At 40.9% G+C, this 15,046-nt stretch overlaps 1 protein-coding gene across 1 annotated transcript; it reads right to left on the bottom strand.

Moving 5' to 3' along the window:
- Positions 1–606: 606 nt before the first annotated feature.
- TSEN15 (tRNA splicing endonuclease subunit 15) lies at positions 607–13,864 on the bottom strand. Its single transcript, XM_005146543.4, has 4 exons — positions 13,727–13,864; positions 12,927–13,008; positions 11,545–11,680; positions 607–3,816 (listed from the first exon to the last, which is right to left on the bottom strand). Exons 1-4 carry the CDS (start codon positions 13,859–13,861, stop codon positions 3,615–3,617), a joined length of 555 nt encoding a protein of 184 aa, XP_005146600.4. The 5' UTR covers positions 13,862–13,864; the 3' UTR covers positions 607–3,614.
- Between the last annotated feature and the right edge of the window lie 1,182 nt (positions 13,865–15,046).

Raw genomic sequence — 15,046 nt, forward strand, 5'->3', positions numbered from 1 at the left:
AATGCCTCAAGGAAACAATAGTTTGCATAAACCAAAGGGGATGCTCACTTACATAACTGGGCATCAAGTCTCACCGTCAAATCCATGCGAAAACATCATTTTATTTTTCTATCATTCTTTACTCAGTGGGGAAGCTTTAATGCAAATATCTCTCCAAAGAGAGAAAGACTTTAAACAATAATTTCTCAGAAAATGATACTCTTAAAATTTTTAAATATACCTTCTGTTGGCCAAGGGTGATCAGTTAAACAAATCAAGCTGTGCTTGGCAAATAAATCTTGAAAAAAGAAAACTTTAAAGATGGCAAAATGTAGCCTGTAAAATCTTCTGGCCTGAAATAAAGAGACGAATTTGCAGAGGTGTCAAGGCCAGATGTTATGGCTCATGTTCCCACAGATGTTTCACAGAGACTTAAAGCAGAGTGATGTTTGAATACTTTAGGCACAGCACCAAGGTACTGTGGACTTAGAAATGTTAATGTGCTACTGCTATGAAGTGATACACTACTAAGGGAAGTCTCTTCCCATCTTTATTCAGTGCTTGTAACAAAAGAAGCTCTGGTCTGTGTGCTGGTGAGTTGACAGAGAGAAATATTGCAGTGGAATGTAAAGGAACAGCACAGCTGGCTCTGAATTTATTTAACATCCCCTTGTTTACATTGCAATACAGATGGGACAAACTGTGCAATGGTTTTTGGTTTGTGTTTTTCTTCCCCCAGAAATAAAGAGCCACCACTATCTAAGGAAGCTGGAAAAAGGCTTATATAATCATTTCTCAGTGGGACACATGGCAGAAATCAAAGCCTCTGGGCACAGATTTTCCAGGTCAGCTTCTGAAGACTAGGTAAGCACTTTTCAGTATATAGAAAAGGAGGCTTAAGTTATGGTCTTCTTTCTCTGTATAGAAATACTAAAATGAAAGTTAAATTCAAGCGTCAGTCATGCCGCAAACTGCAAAATGGCAGTTTTTCCCAGAAATGCAGAAGAATTTGCTTTTAGGGTTAAGCATGTATCACTTAAATATAAATTCTGCAAAGTGTAGCATTTGTTATACACTTCTTCATACAAAATCAGCTCTTTTACAGCACATACACTGGGGCTGAAGTATTTAACAGCTTATAACAATGGTGGTATGTAGAGTAGCAAAGCGTAAAATTTACTTTATGGAATAAACAGTAAAGTACATTAAATATTGAAGTTAAGGTCAAACACAGCATGTTAGGAGTACACAGGTACCTTTTTAAGGCAGCATGGCACTGGACCAAAATAAAAATAAGATTTTCCTCCATGAGGGGAGTAAGACTAAGAAAGAGGGAATTTTTCTTTGCCTTTCTCCATGACTGAAGCCCACAGACCCACTGTCTCCTCTTGCTGTATGGGGAAAAAAAGCAAGCATTTTGTTTCTGCCTGCATCAAAACACACACAGGCTCATATATGGTTTGCCCAGTTACTCTAATAGATCAGGGTACACATCCATACATTTATAACCCATCCACGCTCAGTCTATGCAGGATCAAGATAACAGCTGAGAACAAAATCTTCCAGAAGCAAACCTCTCTGAGCTGGTATTTATTAGCTGCTGGAGCTCTCACCTCAGTGAACTACAGCTCACATGTGAGGAGTTAGTTGTAAGAAACAGTACTGTCATAACGTACAACAGTGAGAAACGCTACCAATAAAAAGATGAAAATGAATAGCACTGGTGCAAGGGACAGTATCACAGAGTTGCTCACATGCCGAGTAGCTTCCCAGATTAGTGAGGCTGCGATAGGCTTAGCAAAGCACCTGGACATGCACAACAGTCTGTTCCTCATAGATTAACATGTTCCCCAAGTCAGCATGGTTCTCCCCCGCAGGAAACAGTGCTAATGGTGAAGCTCGTAAAAATATTTTCCTCTTTGCCCATAGGTGCCATGCAGAAGTCTTGGTAATAGTGCACCCTTCTCCTCCAAGTTTGTTGGCAAAGGTGGGAGGGATGGGTGTGTGCTACAAGGCCAGGAACATCCTGAGAGGGCTGAAGTCTGAACAAGTCAGAAAAGCAGTTGCCTTCCTTGCCTTGACCTGCAAGCACTCAGAGGATCAGTGTCCAAGAACAATGCCTAACATCACCCAGGGTGTGAGGGCCTTCCTGCCCTTGACTTTCACTGTATCATTCTGCCTCCCAGTGTTTTTGACCAAATTAGGTTCAAACTCTGCAACTGTAAGAACACCCACTCTAGCCCCAGGGATAGTGAAGCTTAAATAGTCTTTCACTTCCAGCTTGGATTTTTGGAATCTCTCCCATTCTTATACCCATGGAAAAAAAAAAATAAATAAAAGGAGCTCTTGAGCTTCAAATTTTGAATGCGTGGTCCTTGGCCCCACAAATGTCATACAGACATTTTTGCACTCAAGAAGCTGCTTCTGAGATACTATTTGATTTAGTTTAACCTGAAGACTTCTGTGAAAGACATGGAAAAATCCTGTAGAAGAAATTTCAAGTTGTTTTTTTACCTATTAACTTACCCCTAGCTGAAGCACCTCTTGGGTAGCCAATTTAATGTGCACAAGCCATGTCTAATAAAAAAATAATTAAGAGAAAAAAATAAGGAAATCCTAGAAATTACAATGGGTTCAGAAGCCTGATGCAACACAAAGCAGGTAACTAGTGCTCCCTCATAGCGCAGATTATTACACACTTTGGCAACAGATAAAAACAAGCCCCATTGTTGTGCTCTTTTTCAGAGAGCTTTAAGCACTAACATCACAGGGAAGCACTAAAAGTATAGTAAACCTATTTCAGACAGGAAATTCCAGAGGACAACAGGTCACCATTTAAACAACTTCATCACACTGAGATATAAACACAGTGCGCTTTTGGTTCTTAGACAATTGTCCAACACTGTATGTGAAACAGGTGCTTAATTGTGCTTCCAGATCATGACCTTTATCATGGTGCGCATCCAGCTACATGGGCAACACTACCCTGGGTCAACACTTTGAGGTGTGGTTGATCTAGTCATAACCTACGACCATGTGAAGGGCTGGCCTCTGCTCATAGATACTTATGGCAGATCCAGAGACCCCTCTTCTACTAGTCTATGCTTTGCTCTAGTAGCCTCTCTTATTGTTATATATTTTCCCTCTGCAGAGAAAGTTTTAAAATAAGGTATTTCTGTGGAAAATTCTCTTCTCCAAAAGCAAAGAAAGTAAGTGTTCAGAAATGTAAGGTGGGAGGTAGCAAGAGTGCTTCTCACAGTGTTAAGACAAAGATACTATGTAAACTACAACACCCTTAACTTGGTATCAGTACTTCCACCAGAAACCCCTTAAGATTTACCTTTAACAAATACCTACAATATAGGTAAGGATGTGTTTATTGCGTTATGTACCTGACCAGATACAAAGAAGAGACTAGCTTTGGAAACATCACACAAGTATTAGTCACAAAGCATGACCCATTTTGTACTTTTGAATAGCATTTCATTACAGTACAGCTGCACAAGCCTCTGTTCTCCCTGAAAAGATGCTTGATATGCAGAAGGCAGACTTTAGCACACAACTTATTTACATATGTGAGTTCCTGGATTTGTTTATGTTTGAGGACAGTAGCTCAAGAAAAGTGTTTGTCTTAATCACTTCAAAAGCTTTCTTTTCTTTCTCCACTGTTTATTGTCCATATCTTCAGTATCGTCAGGAGGGTCTGGTAGTACAAAGCCATCAGTCATTTTATAGTAGACTACTGTGGAATCTGACTCAACTATGGCCAAAGTAACTGACAGCGGGGTGTCAGGATCATCCTGTGGGAGTGATGCTTTCTTCATGATCTCTCTCATCCTAGAAGAAGAAACAATCAGTTAGAAAGGAGTCCACAACCACCCAAGGAGGGCACAACGGTAGAAGTGCACTACTGCTATTTTTGCTCAGCTTGGGTTTATTCTGCAAATTTGTCTTCACAAAAGCAAGTATAATATCTATTCTAATAAAAATCCAAAGTTGTATAATCAAGCAACAAAATCAAATTACAAATAATCTTATAAAAACGTACTCAGTTACACACATCTCTTCTGGAAATGGCTCAACACATGCTTCTAAGCTTTGCTTAAGATGTACTGCTGTGCACATGCCTCAACCATCCTTCAACTACCACAATCAAAGCAGGGCAATCACTAATAGCCTTGTTTTCATTAAATTAAAAAAAAAAAAGTTAAAAAAAAATCTAATTGACCAACACATGGTGTTCAGTTAGAGGACAAAATAATTAACACTTGTTCCATTTGCAGAGGTAAGTCTTCCAGTCTCTGTGCTACACTTCTGTGCCAGATTGTGGAAGACCCAGGAACTGAAGCCAGGTTTCTCTACCTCCCTGTCTAGACTAGAAGCCACAAGACTTCTTCAAAACAGTCACATAAATAATGTCGTCTTTAAAAATTCAAGACAAAGTTAAGCATTTTTCCTGTTCAGCTTATTTCAAGAATAACATGTCAGTTACTTGTCAGTACAGAGCTGAGAACAACACTTCTTCCCAGAATCTGTTGTTTGAGCAAGTACTGCAGGAGCAGGGTGCCCAGGGGCAGAAGAGTAACACTCCCAATCACAAGCATTTCCACAGGGAGCTTTCTCCTTGCGCTCAAGATCAGGTGCAAGAGGGTTCATCTGAGATTGCCAGGAAAGTTTACAGTTTGGGGAGAGGTCAGCTATGCAGTGTGTGGGGGAAACTAAAACAAAAATCGCCACTCACTTCATGTGCCCCTAAGATCTCATTCACCATAAAACATGCATTTCTGAAGCTGGGCACTGTAGCTGAAAATAAGGCTCTTTCTAATGCACCAGCTTTCAAACTTTAATCATTACCTTCCTTTGAAACTTCTCTGATCCCTTAATAAAAGCCAAATGGAAAGTGGCAGAGAATAAGCAGCAGCCTGGAAAGACTATGCTGTTAAGCCCGTGACCCTCTTAAGTATCCATCTGTGTTCTCAACTGTTCATAATTCAGCTTGGCTAAATTCAGAAGTGCCTTTTCTTTTACTTTCACCACTGGCCCATATACAATACAAGCAAGGCAATACAACATAATTAGTTATTTCATGCAACAGATACTAAGGCTGTGAAAAGCCATACTCTGGTTCTCCAACTATGAGCACATTCATAACAAGAGAACAAATATAGAGATACTGTACTGGCCACCGACAGAAAAAAGACACCTGCAAGAGATTCATACTGCTACTGGCAGAGACTCTGAGGAAAGAATTATACATGGCTTTTATGAAGCAGTAAATATTAACATCTCTCCTGGGAATGCAAATTAGAAATAACAATAAAAAGCCAAATAAAAGGGCACAGCTACCCAGGAGAGATTATTTTGAGACCCAGAGAAACCAAACTTGTTTTGAATATGGACAGTCCTATATCTGGAAGCAGAATCAGTCAAGTGGCCTGTATTCACCTGTCAGCGAGGGCAGGAGCTCCTTCCTATTTTCTCTAGTAACTGTCACCATTTCTCCTCCTAGTCTATCAGTGGGACAGATGTTACAGTGAGGTCTTAGTTCTAGATTTACTACCACCCATAATTTCTTCTTATACTGCCAAGCACAGACATCTGAACTTTTATTTCCCCTCATTAAGCAGACTTAGAAGATACACCATGATCCCAAAACTGGCCACATCCTGACAACAAACTGACATTTCTTTGCATGCTTAACTTACTTTTCAGGAGACTGAGTTTCAGGGTTTATATAAAGAGCACAGATACTTAAGCCAGTGCCTCAGGATGATCTTCTCACACTGCTATCTACAAAACCCAATGCCTTCCACTGCACGACTGGAATCAGCCTCTATCAACATAAAGAATTAGAACTGCAAATGCAAATTTCTCCTCTTGCCACTTTTCTCAACACAGGCAGCCCCAAAAAAGGCCTCTCATTCATGCATAACACAACTAGCCATAATGCAGTACAGAACATCTGCAGATTAGTGGAAGGGTATCTTTTAAAAGAATAAGCTTCATAATTCAGGAAGTCTGTATCAGATGCCTGTTTCCTCTCCTTCCCTGAAGGCATCACTGTTAAGTCTCTGCATCCAGCATGTTCAGTTTCTCTGCAGCAGCAGACATTTCAAAGGAGAAGTCAGAGAACATCTGAGTTTGTGCCAATTTCACTGCACTTGCTACCTGCCACAAACAGAAAGATGAAATATTACAGGAAATGTACAGGTTTTTTTAATCCTTTTGACTATCTATCACTGCCTATGGAGGGGGGAAAGCAGTAAGAAGTGTTCTTGGCCCACTGAAATTCAAAGGAATGCAAAGGGAAATGGCTTTAAACTGAAAGAGGGTAGATTTAGATTAGATATTAGGAAGATATTCTGTACTGTGAAGCTGGTGAGGCACTGGCATAGGTCACCCAGAGAAGTTATGGGTGCCCTATCCTTGGCAGTGTTCAAGGCCAGGCTGGATGGGACTTCAAGCAATCTGGTCTAGTGGAAGGTGTCTCTTCCCGTGGCAGGGCATTTGCAACTGGATGAAATTTAAGGTCACTTCCAACCCAAACCATTCTATGATTCCCTGAAATACATACAAATCCATCCAAGAGAGGAAATTTCTATCTCTCACCATCTTTTTTTATTCATAAAAGACTTTTGTACTAGGTAGGCCTTCAACACACATCAGAAATCTGTACCATCTTTCCTACTGATCCACTCCTAACAAAATAACATCTTATTCCAGAGAAAGAAACAGGTATATGGCTGGTGAACTTCAACTGTAGCTTCAGGTTTTAACTTGTATCCAAAACGTAAAAAAAAAAAAAAACAAACCAAACAAACAAAAACAAAAAAAGAGTATTTCAGTGGTTTGTCCCATGCAAGCACCTCTGAGAAGCAGCAGTAAAACTGAACGCTCAGAGATGTTTTATGGTGGTTACATAGAGCTTCATTAAGCTGAAATGGAACTACTGCCTTCCATACCAGAAAAGCCAACAGCTTTCAATCTGCCCTTTATACTTGGATGAATAATTCACTGCAGGCTCTGCCAGCCCAAACAGCTACCTCTCCTCTATGCAAGGCAGGGCTGGAGAGTCAGCACAAGTTGGTCTCTGTACCACTACACAGAGATCATTACTCTGTGCATCGGTGTGTACCACTGTACCTGACTTTTGTGGATAAGCCGCATGACAACAGAACCAAGGTAGAAGAAACCTCCCATAAAGCACAATACCTTGAATTTAGCCAACAATATTAAACCAGCACAGCATGGTCCACCTAGCAGCAGGGCACGCCACAATATCATCTTAGTGCCTTGAAATACAATGTGAAGAATCACATGCTGGTGGGAGAAAGTCTTTTCTTTGCTGTCTATTTACAATATGTGCCTCATTGGTCAGGAAAAGGAACTGAAACCCCAAGGAACATAAAATTATTTTTTTCCATGGAAACTGAAAAACAAACCAAAGCATGCAAAAGGGAGGAATCAGAATTCTGCAAAGCTGTAGAAGACACACCAGCTGTAGGACGTTCAATCATAACACTGCATAACCAACTCAGCTGTGTATGAGCCACAACAATCACTTTTAAACTATTAATGAAGAGTTTGCATTTCAAACCAATTAATTGCATTTTCAGTGTGTGATCTGCTGTATGAGTAAACTCAAGTGATGCTTATAGCAGAAGAGCTACTGACAAAACTGTGAAGATGATGCATGGCACACTTCCAGTGCACTTAAAGTAACAGTACTTACAAGCAAAACCACTTCAGATTAGAGGAAGATCTGTTTCACAAACTACAAATTTAGAAGAGGATAAATCACTTCTCGTCCTCAGATTTGCTTCTAAGGATGTTTCTCAGCTATTTATGTATTTATGTATTATTTTTCTAAAATTAAGTTACCATTTTAATGAAATAACCCTTTCCTTCTTAGACTAAACCAAACTTTGCAGTCTCCATAACCTCATGCAACTGACTTCATGCTTCATTTCTAGCACTTCTATACTAAATAGAAACATGTCAGTGACACAGCATTTAATCTGATGTGTTATTAGCAGCATTTTACTTGGACAATGTTATTTGTCTAGGACAAACAACACATAACTCCATCAGATCCAGCATCTAAGTCCCTGGTCCCTGGAAGGGTCCCTGGAAAGCCACAAGGCTTTCAACACTATCTAGAAAATCCAGCTGTCAACACTGAGTTCTCCTACACTTGCTGAGCTTCCTTTATGCAAGTCACTGCTGCTAGCTCTGAAGCAGGACTAACTGCTTCTTCCGACTTGAGGAGGCACAACTCTGCAATGTACTGACAATTGGGCACTTGGTGTGTACTAAAGTGTCATCTGCAACAGTTAGCAGCAAAGATGTCTCAGCCAATGGACTGACAAATTCCTCCTCACGTATGAATCACTTCTAAACTTAAAGGCACACAAACACAAGGTCCTCCAAACCTCAGCCAGCTGTGTGTGCTTGTCAGTGGTCCAAGATAAACAGAAGTTACATCTTATTCTCCAGGTCTTTATTCACAGAAGATTCAGCAATCTTCATTCTAAGAGCACGCATGCACAGCATGAAGCCATTTCTCAGACTGTATGAGACTACCATTGACACTGGTGGTCACTTTGCTCCAGACCCCATAATTTTGTGATTCAGTGCAGCCTTACACTGGCAGGGCAGGATGATCAACTTTCAGAAAGCTGTTTGTAGAAGTGGACAGTGAGCTTAGTAAGCGGAACAGCTTTTGCCTTAAGCAGTTAATTGTCATGCATAAAGTGGACATGATGAAACCTTATAATAAGCTATGGTGCTCATATTTATCATTTGCTTAGGTGTTTCTACAGTAACTTTACTACAGCCTTCTAAGGACACTATCCTCTGAGCATCAGCCAAGTAGGAATCTTCATGAGACACCTGGGAAGGCAGAGCTTGGCTGAAGTTGCTTTGAGAGGAAAACCACACCTGCAGACCCAGGTCTTAGTGCTTAAGCAAGGAAATGCTGCCATTTGCTAGCTGCTTTTGCAGTTAGGACATTTCCAGCCCTAGCAATGAGGACAGGATGTTTTCACCTTCCCAAGCCCCTTCAGTGGCTTTCTTTCAACAGTAAGTGAGCTGCATTCACTTGTACTCATATCTCTTCCTCTACACCTTTAGCAAGTAACACAAAACCCTGAAGCATTGCTTTGAACAAAACAGCAAAGTACCTAAGTAGAAAAAGCTTTTCTGTCTATGTATAGCTTGGGAAGTCAAATGAAAATGTTATCATTTAAGACATCAGATACCTAACAAGCCTCTTGCTATCAATAATCACAACAAAACACTCATCACTGTCAAAACAAAGAAGCAGCAGTACTGTAATACTGCCTCCAAATCCTTCTGTAGGATGCCTTCTTAATGGCCTCCCTATGCTTTGAGCTAGCTGCTGTCTATACCCCCTGGGCTTTGCCTACTGTTCCAGCAAAGGAGCTGAGGAGTTGATGATGGTCTTTTCCTACAAGGACAGACCAGGCCTCTTTGCATCAACACTAATGAAATGCCAAGCATACATATGCACATGCTTGTTTAATAACACAAGCATAATAATACAATGTAAGCATATATAATCTTCATCTGACACCACCTATGGTTATCGAACACATACAGGCTTTAATGGATTCACCTGGCACTACAGCCCAGTATTCAGCTCTTTTTAGTGACAATATGCTCTATGTAGTTGCTCTGTACCCAAACCTAGTCACAAACTGTACTTTCAGTCAATGTGATGCATTCACTTTTTGCTTCTCTAACACACATCCTTCCAGTAAGGGATTCCATCCGCACTGGTGCCAGAAGCAGAGCAAACAGTATCACCACAGTACAAACAAATTCAGAGGCTCCAAATGAAAAGCTCCAATGATACAGTAAAAGATAGGACATACATGCAGTGCAATCTCTCACTGTCATTAAAAGTCAACTAGAACGTACTTGCTGGCATTGATCCAGTGACATGAATCAAAGTTTCCAGCCTAGGTGAAAACCTCTTACATTAAACAAGCATAGCAGCTCAGCACAGATGTAATTTCTCAAAGATCCCATAACCTAATTTGATGCCTTCTATTCCCACCTAAAATCTAGTCCGAACTGTGAATAGCAGTGTGTCCTTTTCACACACAGTGATCTGCTTCTTGCAGAGAGGCACTCAGCATTCCATGCTGCAAGACTTCTCAGCAGTTTTCCTCTGTTGTGGAGAACACACCATATTTCTCTTTCAGACCAAGCCCACAGGAGCGATTGATCAATATTTACAAACGAAAGATTTTTCCAGCACATACAGTACTTAAATCCATCAATATCTAGTAAATTATTTTCTTCCCCCTCACAAATACACACTTAGGGGAAAAACGTAATAGAATGAAGATGGAAGCCTGTTTGCAAGAGGCTCATCTGTCACTACTAAAAACCTTAAAAAAATAAAAAAAAATAAAAAAGCAAAAACCATAGCATATCTAAAACACCATTCCTAGAGTGCACACACATCTGCTAAATGCAATTCATTAGCTACCTACTATTGTGACAGGCTGCTCCCCACACAGCAAGAGGAAACAGCAAGATCTGTAAAGCCAGCCCTGAGCACATGGTCCCAGCAAGAACAGGAAGAGAGGAAACTGAAAAATGTAATACCATATGATGCAGCTGAAACAGTTGAGGTCTTCAGAGACATCCTAGGAAAGAATGGCAAATACCAGCAAAAGAAGGCAGCCATTATCAAGAGAGTAAATGATACTGTGTGTTTGAGGCTGTTCTAAGGGCCAGTTAAAATATACTGTAAAATTACACACATGGAATTTCTCTAGGCTGCAAACATTTGCAACATCACAAAGTCATAGCTGCCTTGTCCTCTGCTTGAGAATTACTTAATCTTGCATGTGTTAGGAAAGCAAGCAAAAAAAAAAAAATCACAGCTCAAGGGACAGTTACACATTAAACTCTGGGTAAGTAAAAGGAATTTCCAGTTGGAAGTAGCCAAATTATACTTTCAAAACAAAAAGCAGACCAAACCAAACACACCAGGCTTATCTGTAGATTAAATGACAAAATAAAGGTTTATTTTTAGACACAAATTCTCCTGGACCTTTCTTCTTAAATACTTTAAAGCCCAGTGACATAAAAAAGCATTGCTAGGTTTTTCCAGACTACATAAAAGCAACACAAGAATGTTCAAAACATAAACTGTGAAGGTCTTATGTTCTAACCCTGTCTCTCAAACACATACTTTCATATCCATTGTTATCTCTTAAAGCATATGCAACTTTTAAACAACATGAAGTGTTTATCAGCAGGAGTCAGTTGCTGTGGAAGCTGACATCAATGGCATACCACTTTCAGAGAGGGAGAAGCAGAGACTGACACAGCTTAGAAAATTAAAGAAATCTCAACTTTGAGTGTATGCTTGCAGCACCCAAAACAACACTGCTCAGGGCTGAGGTATTGCTTTCCTCTGACACTCCTTTGTCAGATGGGAGAACCCCATCCCCTTTTGACCAAGCCATCATCAGCCTGCTAAATATCTTACTGATAATGTGAACCAAACACTGACCACACCCTTACCTCTCATGGCTCAACAATATGTGCACAGGTACTGGCACCATCACTTGGGGACTGTCCTGTTCTTTTTCACGTGCATGTAAACATACGAGCTGCAGTTCTTCTACTCCAACATAATTCACTTCATGCCAGTTTCTCCCTAGAAAGGTTCAGCATCAGTGAGAAGGACCAGAATACAAAACACAAGTTTTAATCATTCAAATATCCAATTTGGTATTTAAGTTAACATCTAAGATTGTTTCCCTCCCTCCCCTCACAGGAGATTTCTCATGAAAGACAACTACCCTCCAGAACCGTCAAGCTTGCCTTCTGAGACACAACGCTGTTAAAGAAACACAAGGGAACAGTACTAGTCTGCTTACTCTAGAGCTACACTGTTTGATGGCGACTAGGGATCTGTCTGACAAAGCTTTGCTTCAAAAAGTCAAAAAGAAGATAAAAACCACACAGTTTTAGTCATCTGCAGCATAAAACTGTAATCCAAATTTAGACTTTATCAGTACCCTAAAACTGTGAAGGAGCAGGTGATTAAATTTATGCTAAGGTGTTAAAATATATGATTAACGATAACACACAGTTCTTCCCTTCTGGTTGAAGGGGTAAGTCTGAAAGTTTTTTGCTGCAGAATTACAGGAGCCTTCTCTTGGTTACTGAGGCACCTTCTTCAGAGGTATAACATTAATAGACAAAGGGCTTTCTGGTCTGTAAAATCCCTCCCTTCCCTGACCTTGAGAACCACCAGCCTCCAAAAGAAAACAAAATATTTTTATTAGGCCTGCCTACACATAGTCCCTTTTCAATAAAGCCAACTTGGCAGAATTGCAAGCAGAAGTTCATATACCAAGTAACTCTGCTCCACTCCTACAAGACACCAGAAGACTACACTGCAGTTGTCATAATTACTGCCACCAGACTCCTAAATTATATTCTTAAAGGAATCCTTACCCTTTCCAGAAAACAGCAATCATAATCAGGCCAGTATACAACACCCAGTTGCTAAAATGATATGTTTAGTGAAACACTGATTTAGTAACTTCAAAACATTAATCTACAAATGAGGACTCTATTACCAGCACAACCACTGAACTTGCAACTTCACTTTTCCATGTTCCTTTTCCTTGCCCTACTCCTCTTTTGATTTTTTTTTTCTCCATGCAGAGTGTCTTTGCCCTGGAAGAGAATGGGCCCTCATCTTCTTAAAGGCTCCAGACAGGTACAGGATAGAAATCTTCAGTGCCAAAATACTACCTGTTTCTTAGGTAGCCATCACCACTAAGTTTCAAAAATAGCACCACAGACTTTGTAGGAAAGGCCCTGACAGTGGACAAACTTTAACAGGACCTAAAGGCAAAAAAAAAAAAAAAAATAATTATTCACTGAATTACCTTCTAAGAGGTCCAGGTAAACCACAAATGCAGCATAGATTTGAGAACTGTCAGATATATCAAGAGATATCATTTCTGTGAGCTGAAACCCAAAAAGAAATGTTGGTGAAGGAAAGCAGAAGTTATATTAAGAATGTACAGTCCAAACCCAGAATCTGTAGAGCTATCCAAGCCACTGAAATCTGAAGCCAGCTTTGAGGAACAACAGCTATTAAAAAGCAAGACTTGTTTTCTGATAAGCTGGGTTTTTCCACATTCACTCTATTTCGGTGCTTAAGAAAGCAAGCCAAATAAAAATAAGGAATCACAACTATTTCTGGAACAGACCTAGCTTTGTGGAGAAGGGCTATGAATTTTACCTATTTTTGCTACAGCACATCAACATAGGATGACAGCCAAATTAAACACTGTTTTCAAATGTTTTTAGTATACTAAAAATTAAGAGGGAGTAAAAGTTTAGGACGGTTGCATTTTCCAGCTGCAGTTTCAGCATTTACAACCTCGTTCTCTGCCTCAAGTGGTATTCCCCAACAACCCTACTGCTTCTTCTCACGGGCCGGGAGCTGAGACCCCTCAACAGGCCCAATACAACCAAACACAATACATTAAAATCTCCCGTCATCACCTACGTGAGGTACCCCTCAAAGCCATGGTGGAGGGAATCAGGCGCCGGAGCAACGGGCCTGTGCAGGAAAGCGGGACGCCCACCCCGAGTGACTAAGGACACCCCACCGCCCGTAAGGGCCCAGGCAATGGAGGACCGAAGCGCTTCTCAGCCCCAGCACAGCCCACATGCCTACCGTGGGGTGAGTCGCCATCCAGTTTCCGCCAGCCCCCCCGGCCCAGCCGCCCTGGTCCCCCGGCTCCTGCCTGCCTGCGGAGGTGCTCCCCGCCGGCCCGCAGCTCCCCCCAGCCGAGCCGGCCGCCCGCTCCATGCTCTCCCCGGTGCAACACAATTGTGCTCCGGACTGCGCCCCGCAGCCTTACGCTCCCCGACAACCGGCGCTGCTCCCGTTCCGCTTCCACTTTGTTCCGCTGCGTCCCCCATCTTCGGAGTCGAGTGTCTTTATTCACGGCTAGAAGCGCTGCATTAAAGCCTATTTAAACGCTGTTTACGGCCAGACTGACACATACACCTTATCACTGTATGTCCTTTGGCAGTCCCTTTTTCTAATCACAAGGTATTATTTTGCAAGGAGGCAATATTATTCCTTCATGTAACATTAGTGAAAGTCTCCTTGGAGAGAGAAAGATACCTGGAAAGTGTGAAGGGACAAGACAAAAGCAAAGAATATGGTATTAATATATGGTTTCCAGAGCTTTTATAGAATGGTTAAACGATTTAGATTCAAGCTATTGTTACTCACGGCATCTTGGGCTGCTTTAGTTAGAAATATCTCTGACTTCCAAAGTGAATACAGTTTGCAGTATTGCAGGACTGGCTTACAGGCTCCATCTGCCTGGCACCTCTTTTGATAAATTTCAAACACTGGCTTAAATGAAGTCAGCCTGTCTTTACAGAATTTTGAATAGCTTCAAGCTGGTGTCCCTGCACACACACACACACACACACAAAAACAACACCCCCCCCCCCCAAACAAACAAACAAACAAACAAAAAAAACAAAACAAACCCAAAACACTGTGTGCTGTCTTTAACAAGATATCTACAACAGACCATATTGTAACATCAGATGAGAGTCTCCAAAGCCCTTGCTTGTATGCTGTGCTTGTTCTTGATCAGGCTACCCTAAGGAAAATCTGGCTCATACTGGAAACTGCAAAGCAGCTACACTGATTAGAGGAAACACAAAGTATGATCTTGAGATGATCAGATTGACACAGGTCCTAGTGAATAGTTATCAGTGTTGCCTTTACCTCATCTTGTTTATGGGCTTAATGATTATTATATAGTAATGCATCAATGAAAATTGATCTCTATTGAGTACGTAATTCAGTGAGTGGTTTGTAGCCAGCACTTCAATTACCTGGGCCCAAAATAAAAATAAAACAAATAAATTAAAAAAAAGTCTTTGAGACTTTCATGGAAGAGTGGGCAACAATGTTTCACTCGGCTGCTGCAAAAGAACTGCACAGATTTGAGTCCTCAGAGGTGAAGAA

Source organism: Melopsittacus undulatus, chromosome 6 (genome assembly GCF_012275295.1).
Source record: "Melopsittacus undulatus isolate bMelUnd1 chromosome 6, bMelUnd1.mat.Z, whole genome shotgun sequence".
NCBI lineage: Eukaryota > Metazoa > Chordata > Aves > Psittaciformes > Psittaculidae > Melopsittacus > Melopsittacus undulatus.

Bases quoted from the DNA above. Each gene is read 5' to 3' on its own strand.
- TSEN15 (XM_005146543.4), bottom strand. From the start codon at position 13,861: ATGGAGCGGGCGGCCGGCTCGGCTGGGGGGAGCTGCGGGCCGGCGGGG. The intron at 11,681-12,926 runs GTAATTCAGTGA...GAACCTTTCTAG, and splicing joins TTACCTGGACCTCTTAGAAG to GGAGAAACTGGCATGAAGTG. The intron at 3,817-11,544 runs GTAAGGGTGTGG...TTCTTCTTCTAG, and splicing joins ATATTGTTGAGCCATGAGAG to GATGAGAGAGATCATGAAGA.